The sequence below is a fragment of the Sinocyclocheilus anshuiensis genome, unplaced genomic scaffold (genome assembly GCF_001515605.1).
Source record: "Sinocyclocheilus anshuiensis isolate Anshui unplaced genomic scaffold, SAMN03320099.WGS_v1.1 scaffold417, whole genome shotgun sequence".
NCBI lineage: Eukaryota > Metazoa > Chordata > Actinopteri > Cypriniformes > Cyprinidae > Sinocyclocheilus > Sinocyclocheilus anshuiensis.
Genome location: NW_015537953.1, coordinates 2003 through 15350, shown reverse-complemented (window position 1 = coordinate 15350; position 13348 = coordinate 2003). Strand labels below are relative to the sequence as shown.

The 13348-nt window shown below is 36.4% G+C and overlaps 1 protein-coding gene across 1 annotated transcript in view; it reads right to left on the bottom strand.

Annotated features, from left to right (window-relative positions):
• Positions 1-12273, bottom strand: part of LOC107664901 (DENN domain-containing protein 1B-like) — a 93652-nt gene extending 81379 nt beyond the window's left edge. The window contains exons 1-2 of the mRNA XM_016455589.1: positions 12159-12273; positions 150-193 (exon numbers count right to left, since the gene is read on the bottom strand). Coding sequence (XP_016311075.1) covers positions 150-193; positions 12159-12273 — 159 coding nt within the window. The remainder of the gene's footprint in view (positions 1-149; positions 194-12158) is intronic.
• Between the last annotated feature and the right edge of the window lie 1075 nt (positions 12274-13348).

Sequence of the window (13348 nt, the reverse complement as noted above, 5' to 3'; positions counted from 1 at the left end):
AGAGAGAGAGAGAGAGAGAGAGAGAGAGAGAGAGAGAGAAGGAAGGAAGGAGGGAGGCCTTTAGGAGCAGGAGGGGTCGTGGATGTGGTGCTGGTGGTGGTGGGGGGGTTTGGGGTATGGAGAGAAAAAAAAAAGTTCCTGTCTCCAACCTGGTCTCCAAAGTCCTGAGGGAACTTCCACAGCACTGTCGGATCTGTAAGAAATTGACAGACAGCATTAATCAGCAACCACGCACCGTTCAGAACACATACATATTAATGAAGGGGGTGGGGGCAAGGGTGGATTCTCCTATGTGTTGGCACACCGCGGCAGCAAGCGCAGGCATGGAACGTTCTGCATATGCAAATGTCATCCGGTTGGATAGAGGCCTTTAGAAACACAGAGAGACACAGACAATACTCCACTACCTGCAGAAACAGCAGATGTGTGGCGCTGCATTAATATTTCACACCTAAATTTGTTAAAAGGAAAGCCTTTACTGCAGTCGTTAAAAATATAATGTGCCCATTGAAAATATTAATTAATTTATAATGTATTTATGTTATAGGCTATATTTAGGCTATATTTTTTTTCCCGTAAAATATATTTATATATATAAACAAATAAAATAATAATATTAGTAATAATAATAATAATAAATGTATTATTAATTTATTTAGTTTTATACAGTACATGTATTGTTTAATTATTAGTAGTAGTAGTAGTAGTTATATATATTTCTAGTTTTATATGTGTGTGTGTGTGTGTGTCAATATTTTTTCACAGCATATTTTTCAATAACTAGGATTATTAATTGTTAATTTAAAATTCCATTCATTTTGTGTATCATTTCAGAGGAAAGATTCATAATTATTAATATTATTAATAATTTATTTTTATTTTATATGTAATGCATATTTATATACATATAAAACAAAAAAATTAATTAATAATAACCATTATTCTTATTATAATGGATTTTTATTTGTACTACATATTTTTTTATAATAATTATTATTATTATTATTATTATTATTATTATTATTGTCATCATATTATTATCATCATCATATTATTATTATTATTATTATTAATGCACAATATTTTATTCGTTTATATATGTGCTGGGTAAATATTAATAATAATAGTAATAATAATAATAATAACTATTATTATTATTATTATTTTTTTTTTTTATATTTCAATCTTAAAATATTATACAGTTTACATTAAAATATATTTTATTTGTTTAATTAAAATGAAATTATTCCAGTTAGCTTTCTTTTTGTTAAAAGGTACATATATCTGTCACAGCATGTGTGCTAACCACTGTTTAGGAGTTACTAACTTAAGATTAACTCAGTATCATGATAGCAGTTTTTAATATAGTTTTAAATGGCTCAATACTGTTTTGATTTTTGGTTAAACGCCATAATGTGTCAGTGTGTGCAGACTTTAAAAATGACACGCCTTGTGACACATAATAAGGCAGAACTCCAGACACCTCCGCTATGACTCACTCTAAAAAGATCAGCTTGGACCACAAAACAACAACTCAATGTCTGCTGAAGGTCAATGAGAGGACCCTGAAACCAGACAATGAGCTTGTGCACAGACCCACACAAACAGTCTCATATGAGGGGTGCAAGGTACATCTGATCTAACACCTCCAGATTATAACAATAGCGGTGAAAATCTTTGCTCTCTTCACAACTCAATTAGATTTCGATTCAGTATTGTGTGATATAAACATTGCAAAGAATTCACCTCTTATTTGCAACGTTTTTTTTTTTTTTTTTACTTTTTATACTTTTTCAATAACTAGGAATAGTAACTGATCATTTAGAATTCCAATTATTGTATGTATCAAATCAGGGGACAGATTCATGAAAATCTCCTAAAGAAAGAAATTACAGAATTTCTACATAAATTCTAAGAAGTTTGTCCTTAAGTGCAATTCTTAAGAAGTTCTGAAATATTTTCTTTAGAACTTCTTTCTTTGTTCTTAAGAAAAGAAAAATGACAAGCTTTGGGGTTTTTTGATTGCACGCCAATTCCTGCAGAAGACTTTCAGTTCTTTGTCCACTGTCTGCCGATTACCATAGTAATCATAGTAAGTGTGCACATCCTTTACATCACTACTGGCTTGACTTGCCATTTAACATCTTACCTTTGGGGATTTAAGACAAGTTGGAGGTTATCCTAACTTATATTGACGATCATTTTTAAGAATATTGTTTTCAGGAATGCAGTTTTGTCTTTAGAACAATCCTAAGAAACATTTTTGTCCAGAAATGGTTGAGAACACAAAATATTCTTAATTTTATTCTTCATTTATAAAAAAATATTAAAAAGAAGCAGTTAAGACGAATCAATGAATCAAACACAATGAATCAACAGTTTGCTATATAACTACACAAAATATTTGGCAACCAAAACGAAAGTTGCAAATAGCTACACATCATTCTGTTTTCTTCTTAAGGTGAGTCAGTATTTATAGCACGAATGACCCTGCATCAAAGACCGGTCTGTTACAGGAAGTTCAAATATCCTGTTTGATGAAAGATAAATATGCTCTTAGAAGAGATCATATGATCACACAGAACTAGCACAACAACTATGACGCAGGACTCAATGTGTGGTCACATTTATGGTTGCTCAGCAATATTTCACAGGCGAAACCAGTTAATAGAAATCATGCGACTGGGAGTTTCGCACAAGGCCGGAAGATTTCATGATGGTCAAGAAAATTTGGGCACTAACCAACGGAAAGCTGCTTGCTTTGCAAGTGACTTGTGTGTGAGCTCAGCTACATAGATCACTACACTGTTGATAATGAACTTTTTTGTTGCGAAATTTCACCAAAATTTTGATAATGTGAAATCTTAAGACCAAGCTGACAAAGCAAGGACTAAAAGGATGTTTAAAGCAAAAAAATAAAAAAGAATAATAATAATCTACCTAGAAACCACTTATAACACTCTAGCAGTGCCACATACATACATCAAAGTTTCAGGAATGACAACCACATTTAAATACGACAGTGAATCCCCTAAATAACTGTTTTGTACAGAAATTGACTATAGTAACTACAGCAATGATCTGGCATCTCACTTTTAGTATCCGCTATTTTTGACCAAAGTAAAATTACAGCAACCAAAGGGTTGTTATGTTCTTTTTATGTTTGGAAGGCTACTTCGCATAGGGTTGCCATGTCCACTTATTATAAGCAACACTCACTATTTGTCTTTGGGCTTAGCTCATAAAGCAAACCAGTTTATGGAATTAATAAAACAGGCACGTGCAGGTCGCGAAACTTTGGTATGTAGCTTATATAAGTGTTTTGATTTAAGTTGATTAGGGGCTTGTTCTTATGTGCCATTTTCTTTTGCTAGCAAGATCTGGCAACACTAATAAGTCAAGATGTACTTCCCTCACTGAGATTTCTTGAGCCATGCATATAGACCTTTTTCCTGAGTAAATGAAGAGTGCCACCATTACGAATTCTAACTTCCGATTGGATGCTCTTCTGTTCCGGTCTCCATAGGAACCTATTCAAATAGTGCCCATCTATTTTTAATGTAGCTAACGTCGGCAGCTTTGTGTCATCTACACACTCATTAAACTTTGAGGAGAGAGGCACTGACAAATGACGACACTGTAAAGTGATGGCGCTATGGAGCCATGTGCTTTTTTTAAAAACATTTTAATAGGTTTAACATTATCAGCTCGGAATATATGCTATTTTGACTAGAAACACTGGAGACCGGAAATACAAAGCATCCTTCTGGTTAAGAGTCAGGCGTGACTTCCGCGTTCAGGAAAAACATCTATAGAAGAAAAATACAACTTTGATATGCGTTTAAAAAACAACTAGTTGTTTAGATCGGTTCTGTACACACTGTGTAGAATTTCTGTAAAAGCACCACTACCTAAATTTTCCACAATTCTTTGGTAGAATGCGGTTGTCACTCCTGTAAATGACTGAACTGTGTGTACATAAAAGGATTAAGCACTAATAGGTGAATTGTAGGGCTGCACGATTATGACAAAAATCATAATTGTCGATTATTCCCTTGAAATTGTAATTGCAATTGTTAATTATGATTATCACAATTTACAATGAATGATGTTTATACCATTGTTTGAAGCAACTGCATGCCGTATTTTTATATGAAAATAAACAAGCTGAAAACACTAACTGAAAAACTTTTAGAAATTTTACAAATTCAATTAATTGTGCAGCCCTAAACTGACAACCAAACTTAGCTGCAGCAGTGTACGTTTTTATTTTTAGGTTTCAGGTTATATCGACAAACAAACAGCAGCTATATCAATGAACCAGATCAATGAGTAGAATTCAATTTAGAGTATTTGCATGTTAACCGTTTCCTCTTTCATGTCAGCATCAATTTAGAGACTAACAATATGAACTTCCCATCATATTTGAACCGAAACTCTTGCTTCTGCATTCTGACCTAATCCACAGAAACAGTGCTGATGATTCAGTTCTGCTGTGCTGGAACTGATGTCAGATGAAGCAGTGACTAGCACAATGAACGCTCTGATGATTTAACATGTCGGGCATGAACCCAACTTCAACCTCCAACCTTCCTTCACCGGATGGATCTCTTCATTTTTCATTACACAACCCCATCTTTTTTTGTATCTTTTAAATCCACCGTAGTCGTTGCACTGCATGGCAAAAATAAATATGCCCACATATTCTCCACCAGTGCTGACCAGAGTTCAGAGAGGAAAGGGGGAAAAAGTGAAAAGACTGACAAAGGTGCATTACATAATCCCATTGTGAGATTTCACGGACCTTGTCTTATAATATTTTTTACAAAGACTGAATTTCCTTCTCCCCAGGGATCTGAAGCCCAACTCCTCCATCTGATCTGGCAGAGTCAGGTCAATTTTATGCTGATTTTATGGGTGAGAGGATGGGAACCACTGCCAGGGAGAGAAAGAGGAACACGAGGGACAGAGAGGGAAAGAGAACAAAAAGAAGAGATATGCACAGAGACAGAGAGAATGATGGGTAGCTGACAATAACATCTTCACCATCTTCACCATTTTAGGTGAAAATTTCTATAAATGTATGACAGTGTATATTTTAAATGCTGTGACTGCTCATGATTTATTTTACCTTCCTAAAAATGTTGGTTAAACCAACACAGTGCTGGGTGAAATATGGACAGATCCAGCGATTGAGTTGTAGTTGAGTTGAGTTGCGTAATCACTGATAAGCTTCAATACAAAGTGATTCATCACAACATAATAACTAGATTGGGATTGGAACTCTGCCCAATATGCGAGAGACAACAAAATAATAAAATGACAATGATACAATAAAAAAACAACACCTTTGCATTGAATTCGCACATACAGGGAGCCAACTGTAGTCCGATTCACAAACAAATTAATCGGTTAATTGTGAAAAAAAAAATCGCAATTAGATTATTTTCCAAAATCGTTCAGCCCTAATTGTGAGCCAGTTTAATTAATTCTAAGCTCTCTCTCTTATTCATTTATTTATTCATTCAGTCAGTCAGTAATTCAATCATTCATTCGTTTGTTAATTTGTTCATTCATTCATTCGTTTGTTCGTTTGTTAATTCGTTCATTAATTCGTTCGTTCAACCATTTAAAAGTTTTGGGTCAGAATCTTTTTGTTTGTTTTTTTTTGGACATTTTTACTTTTTTTTTTCTTGATAGGACAGTGGAGATCTGACAGGAAGCGAGTGAGAGACAGAGAGGGATGGGATCGGGAAAGGTCCACAAGATGGGATTCGAACTCGGGACACCTGAAGTGCAACTGCACCATATGTCGGCACGCTGCCCAGGTTATCGGCGCCGATGACAATTTTTTAACAATTTTATATCATTTTTATAATTTTAACCATTTTAAAATATATTCAAATAGAAAACCGTTATTTTAAATTTGTTAAAAATGTCATAACTTTACTGTTTTTTTTATCAAATAAATGCAGCCTTGGTGAACATAAGACACTTCTTTCAAACACATTATAAATTCCCTAACTTTTGAACGGCAGAAAACAACCACACGTGATCATAAACTGCATGATAGTGAAACAAGACAGAAAACTGATGTTCAAACAGATGTCACAGTGCAGGTCGTCAATGCTCATGAGTCAACTGCTTTGATATAAAAAGAAAGAAGAGGGAAAAGACAATAAAAAGTGTAACAAATAAAAAGAGATGCAACGCCATAAATGGAGGCAAGAGAAAGCGATAGGTGAGAGAGAGGGGTAATAGAGGGGCATTGCCCTCCAACCACGCACCTTCTGTGCTGCATATCCTGGAGGCTCCCGTGTTCTTACGAAAGCCCCAAAAATTCAGATGAGCTCTTTTATTATTTACACCCGCTCTGTCCCTTCAACAAGCCAGATCCGGCTTCGAATCTGACAAATGCAATCAAATATTTGCCATCTAGTAGGAGTATTCAAAGCGGAGATGTAAATGTTTTACCACTTTTTAAGAAAGACGACAGCACCTGGCGCGCTCAGGTAACACTAATTCCAACCGACGTCAGAAATAAAGATAGGTTTCCGTTCACACATGAGCTTATTAAGCAATTAACCTCCCAAACGCAGTTTTCAAAAATGGAAAAACATGCAAAAATGACCGATTGGGTGACCAAATGTCACCCTTTTTTGGTAGGGGGGAGGTTTGTACACTGGGGAATGTAGAGAGATGAAGGCCCCTGTCTGTGGGTGAAAAGCTGTCAAAGGGACCCAGGCTCCTTGCCTCCACAGCCTCCTGCTGCCATATTGTGAGTGTGTTTGCGCGGGTCGGGCAGACACAAAGGGATTAATGGGTTAAGGCTGAAAGTTGAAGGTTAGGAGGGTAAACCCAACCCCTGCTGCTGAGCCAGGGAGAGAAATGTCACCGTGACAGACCTGGGGCTGCTTAATCCCCCTCTCGCTCCCCAATGGCCTCCCCTCCTGGGCTTGACACACTGAGGCCGCTCCTGTTCCCAGCAGGTCTGCGAAGCGCCCCGAGCCAGTGGGCACACACAGACACGGAAACAGACAGACAGATATACACACAAACACACACACGCCCACGCACAGGAAGAGGGGCAGACTAACTTAACAGACGTTTCAACTAGGGCTGGGCAGTATAGAACGTACAGCGGGAGAAACGTGTCAGTCAGTAAAGAGATTGGTGAATAAATGTGAAATACAGAGGCAGATGTGTCTGAAATAAATCAAGATGAATAAAAGGTATTAGGCACAATGCATACAGTCATATATAATTTAGCTGATGCGTAGTCACAGGTGTGTGAAAATAATTTTCTCCACAGAGAACTTGATATTTAATTAATGGGTCAATATCACCATAGTGTGCCTTTCAACCCTCACAATACTCAAATATTTTGGTTTTAATTTCCCATTCGCTTTATGTCATATCATAAATAATTCAGGGCTCCAGACTGCTACCATTTTTTCTGCCTGTGCGACTAAATTTTGTGTGCGGTTGCACTGGCGCGACCACCGCGTTGTTCAACTCATAAGCGCTGCATTTATGTTGCATATGAGAAACATCAAACGGCAAACGAAACTGAAAGCATAACGAAACCACGCTACTCGTTTGAACTGCACAGCGCTTCGAGTGTAGAGCCTGGTTACTCTCCGCGTCAGCACGAGCGCGAAGGTGCGCAGAGCAAAAATGACGCGCATATTGAGGAAACGATGGATGGTTTTCAAGCTAAAGTAAAGTAAAAGACCGCTTCTTAAACCAGAGAGGGAGAACATGTTGGTATTTTTGTGGGAAAAAAAACGTCAGCAAGTTTAGTTTTATAATAAACGTTTTGTAAGCTAGTTTGTCATTGTATCTTACCGTTTTATTGTTGTTGTGCTTTTTAATTAAGAATAACAATCCATATTTTGTTTTAGACTTAAAAGTGAAAGAAAGGTGTAAGCAAAACAGACAATTATCTTTTCTCTTAAAACGTGACAACAAGATCGCGAATTCGAAAGTGAAAGCATCCGAAGACCGGCTTATAACACAGCAAAAGAGGAACTCTGGTCACAAAATCAAATCACAAATAATACTACTGATGAAAATGAACGAGTTGAATGTTAATCACTTACGTTTCCATATAACTATAAACTATGATAAAAGTTCATCAGCATGCACTGATTAATCCCATGTTGTAGCGCAAAAAAAAATAAAAACAAATAGCGTCCAAATCATGTGCTCGTGCGACCAACTGAGAAAGTTAGTCGCAAAAGAGCGACCAGTGGGAAGAATGAGTCTGGAGCCCTGTAATAGACACTCAAGTACTATAAAAACATATTAGCTAAGCTCCCACACATGTTTTTTTGATAATTATAGGCCATTATTCGAAGCATAAACCATAAGATATGTCCACCCTGTCATGGACATATATATTACTGTTAAATACATTTTCATTGCAAAATATGTAAGTTTAAATATACAAAATTCTCAACAACCAGACTAAATATTTAGCTAGTCAATTGAAGCTCAAAATGTCCACTCTGTCGAGTCTAAGTGGCCGACAGGGTGGACATTTTGAGCTTCAATTGACTAGCTAAATATTTAGTCTGGTTGTTGAAGAGAATTTTGTATATTTAAACTTACATATTTTGACAATACTGTATTTGAATCACTTCTGGCATATTTTATGCCGACAGGGTGGACATGTTAAGCTTTGGCAAAGCAAGTAAGCAAACTCAGACGAAGAAAATGTGTCAATTGAAAAGTCACCAACTTATTCACCTAAGCCGTTGAAATTCCCGCCACTGAAGAGAAAAAAATCTGTTGTCCTGATGTCACTAAAGTGGATGGCCTTTTCTTAAAGGGGTGGATTCCCCAATACAGCAGGGTGGACAACCATTCAAGGGACATGGACAGACTCTTCTTTTATATTAAATAAAAATATAGCTTTTATTACCAAATGATCAATACACTCAAATTGAGTAATCTCTTATTTAACAAAATATTAATAAGATAATTTATTTATTTTATGATTTGACAATATTTCAATCATTCAAATTTAATGAGCAGTGCATGGGACATAGCAAAATAACATGCATCCATGCATTTTGCATAACATGCAAAATCTAGAAAAAGTATCTAAAGAGCCAAGTAATGCTTTTGTTATGAATATAAAAACTTAGCCTAATATAGCACACCTTTTCATAGTCATTTTTATGTTAAGTTATCATGGCAAATGAGTTATTTATGTACAGGACGCCAAAGGGCATGCACCCTACAGTGATATTGACCCTAATCTCTATAATCACTTGGAGAAAGTTGTACTGTGAGATCTGCCTTTATCGGTTATCTATTTTTTTTTAACATATAGGTGAAGAACTACATTACCCATAATCCTAAGAAGACCATCCACCAATCAGGGATTTGCAGCAAACACACTCCTATGAAGCATTTATTTATTTATTTTTCATTGTATGTCATATTTCAATAAAAGGCTATATACATGGTAAACTTAAAACAATATTTAAAATAGTATCAATAACAATGATTCATTGAATTGTATACAATTATTTCACATTATTTTATTAAAATTTAAAAGTTTATTAAAATAAAAAAAATTAAAAAGTAAAAAAAAAAGGGAGGGGGGGGGTAAATAAACAAAAATAACACTTATATTTCAGCTTGATATTTGATTAAAATTTTGATATTTTCACTGGAGAAACATCTGTAAAAAATGTCCATTAATGTAATTTTTTTTCCCAAGTATCCTTTAAAGCAGAACACTATAATAAAATATGTTTTACAGTCAAGGAAGACCTTGATAAAATTGAATTAAAAGTTTTTTGCTAAAAAAATAAAATAAAATTTAAACTTAAGTTTTAAGTAAATTAAAGTAAATGAAAATTAGAAATGTTGTGTTGGCAACTAACTCAAATTTAAGCACTAAAATTACTAAAACTGAAATATAAAAAAAAACAGTTAAAGCTAAATAGAAATATTTTTAAAACTAATAAAAAGGAAAACAACCACTAAAACCTAAATTAAAATTATAACTGAAAATACAGAAATAAAAGCTACTTATTAGTAAATATTATCAATAATATAAGTGTATATAAATTAATTATAAAATAACACTAATCAGGTGTAATCAGGTTGATATCTTCTTAACGTATATGTTTGTAAATAAGAATATTTTGCAATAAATTCAAAATATGTTGTTTTTATATGCATAGCAAAAGACTTCACATCAAAAGTTTTGTATGCCTTCCGTTTATTTTTAAATTTTTTTATGCATTTCATTATGTCATTTGTATTACTTCACTGGACTGTGGTTCACTGTGCTTCATTCCCTTGTAAAGTTGTTATAAGTACAGAGTTTTTCCCAAAATTCAAATACTTTTTTGCTTCAGTTTGATTTTAATTTCTTTCTTTTTTTGAGGAAAGATTTTTTAGGAAATTAATGAGAAAAAAATTGTTCTGGAAATTGCTAAAAAAGTGGACTGCTGCAATCAACTGGCTATTTTACAGTGGCTTAAAGTCAGACCAAGTATTTCATTTGTAAATATCATTACCACAGTTATACAAAAGCATTTTTACAAGAGAAAATAACTACTGTAAACAAGTGAAAATTACTTGAGATTTTGGTCATACCACCCATCCCAAAATTCAACCTTGGACAGACATACGGTAAACAGTCTACAGACACAAGATGAATTTCAATAGCATTTAAATGTCTCAAATTATACTTTTAAAGCATAAGCCTGTTTACAACTGTCCTTTACCAATCATCTCAGCACTTTCAATCTGACGAAACACGCCAAGGTGGTGGCAGCTCAATGTAGTGCCGTCACTGTTTTCATCTCACCGCCATTGAAAACACCTTGAAGAAGTCTAAAAACCCCATCGGCTGCCGTCGACAGCAAGGAAAACAATCTCGCCCGTTCGCATCAGAGCCGGCAAGTAATTTGACTGTGGAGCGAACGCCGGCTAATGGGTGAGAATTGAATTGAAATCACCTCGGAGGAGTGAGCTATTTTTCTTTTTTGCTTTCGCACCCAATGTGAAGCCGGCCGTGGGTGATAGCAGGCTTGGGAGGGCCCTTCCAGAGATTCCCCCTGGGCTTCGTGCACGGCTAACCTTCGACAGGACCGCCGCTGCGTGGCAACACGCCACCGCCCCGAGCGCAGACAGCGCGGGTCAGTCGCAAATCAATGTTTTGACGTCCCGGGAATGCTTGTCTTTAAAAGTCGATACACGCCGCTTTGATAGAGCCGAGGCCGGGGGGAAGAAGGTTAATAGGTGATTGGTGGAAAGAGCTCACAGCTGACACCACTTTTTACCACCTCTGTCTGTCTATCTGCGAACGGGATGGGTGTAGAGCCAATACGCCGAACGCACGCCGAGCCGATTGAGTTGCCAAGCTGTCATCGTACACTGATGGAAAACCTCAACATACCTTAATGGCTCCTTGGGATCGAACTGTGTTTAATAAACTGTGTCAACAAGTATTGTGAATACGTGAGGTGTCATTATCATAGTATTAAGTAGTATCGAAGTAGAGTCTAAACTGCAGAACCCGCAGGGCAAAGAAAACGGTCTGTCAAATTACTAAATATAACGGTGTGTCCTAGTCAGTGAGCGACAAAAGCAGTGTCCAAAACACTCCGCATTACTGATTATCACATCAAATAAGTTTTTACTGGCTGTTATTGTGGCGCAATGCGCAAAATTTGTGCGTTAAGTGTGGACAAACAAATTACTTGTCAATGGCTAGGACAAAACAATCAGATTTTAGCACCTGGCAAAGTGGACAAACTCTGCAAGATACAGTAAGCGACAGGACATTTGTCCAAAGCGTGGGATAGTTGACCCAAACTTGAACATTCAGGCATCATTTACTCAACCTCATGACATTCCATACCTGTATGAGTTTCATCTTTTTAGCACAAAACAACAGAAAGTACACCAAAGAATTGTTTGGCTGTCTTGATCCATGCATTGAAAGCCAACGGGGTCCAAAACAACACCATTGGACACTGAGACATATTTTTTTTAAATATCTACAACCATGAGGGTGAGTGAATACATTTTTGGGTAAACGATACCTTGAGACTAACTCACTGCAATAGCTACATGCAGTAAGAAATTTATAGTCAAGTCTCTTCTGAACCAGACAAACGAGTGCAAACCCATTGAAAACCAGTCGTTTCTGTCTTCATCCAGAGATGAAGGACTATGTGTTGCCTGTCTGCCTTTCCTTTTTGTGCCCTCCCTCCGTGTCTCCTCCTTCTCCTCTCGTCTCATTCTTGGCCAAAAGGTTAAAATGCTGAACTTGCAACCTCCTTGGCAAAACCTTTTCTTCTTCCGCTCCTTTTTTCGCTCATCTATAAAAGATTTATTTCACAGTATGTAGAGGTCTGGATTAGCCCACTCCATGCCCCAGAACAAAGCCATTGTCTTTGTGCCCGAACAGGTCCGTGTAAAGAGGAAGCATCAGCTCCTCGACGTCCACAATAAAGCCATTGTGCCTGGCATGCTGGAAGGGTCCTGGTTGTCTTTGGGGGCTCGTCTAGACTTTGAGCCAGCTACTCAAGGAACTGGTAGAAAATCCCATCAAGCAGTGGAGTGAACGTTAACTAAGGTAACCCGCTGTGAACCTGATGAAGATGTCAACAGAACATATGGCAAAAAAATATATATTTTGTTGGTACAAGGAGCTTTTCTCTTCCCCTCCAGAATGAAGGGGAGTGGAGAGGGGAGGGAGGCTAGTGTTTGGAAGCCAAAAGCAAGGAATAACTGTGGTCATCAGTTTACTTCTGGATCAGTAACTTTATTCTAGCTTCGAGCAGCTCTGTCCCCAGATCTCACAATTAAAAGGGTAAGCAGATTAGCAGGCATCTTTCAAGCCTGAACTGAAAGAAAACAGTCGTTTTAAAATGTTTTTTTCCCCTCACTCTTTTTTTTCCTCGCACGCCACAAATAGCATTACATTTCATGCTACTTTAGCTGGCAACAGCCTTAAAAAAGGATATACTTTACAGCAATGATATGCTTCTTTAAAATATCACACTGATCATTTACTGCCTGTGAACTTCTCTGTGAAAAGAGAAACCCAAAAAATCACATGTACCCTGGAAGTTGAGCATGCAACTGGCAAGATTACAAGTTTAGGAAGTTGCAGCGATTAAAGCTGTCTGTTGTCACGATTATGACATTTTGGCAGGTACTTCATCTCTATACACATAAGACTGATTAATGATTTGCCTGTGTTCATGACAGTTACAGTGTAGGCTTAATACTTACTGTTTGTGTGTGTGTGTATATATATATATATATATATATATATATATATATATATATAACTTAAAAATAAATTTTT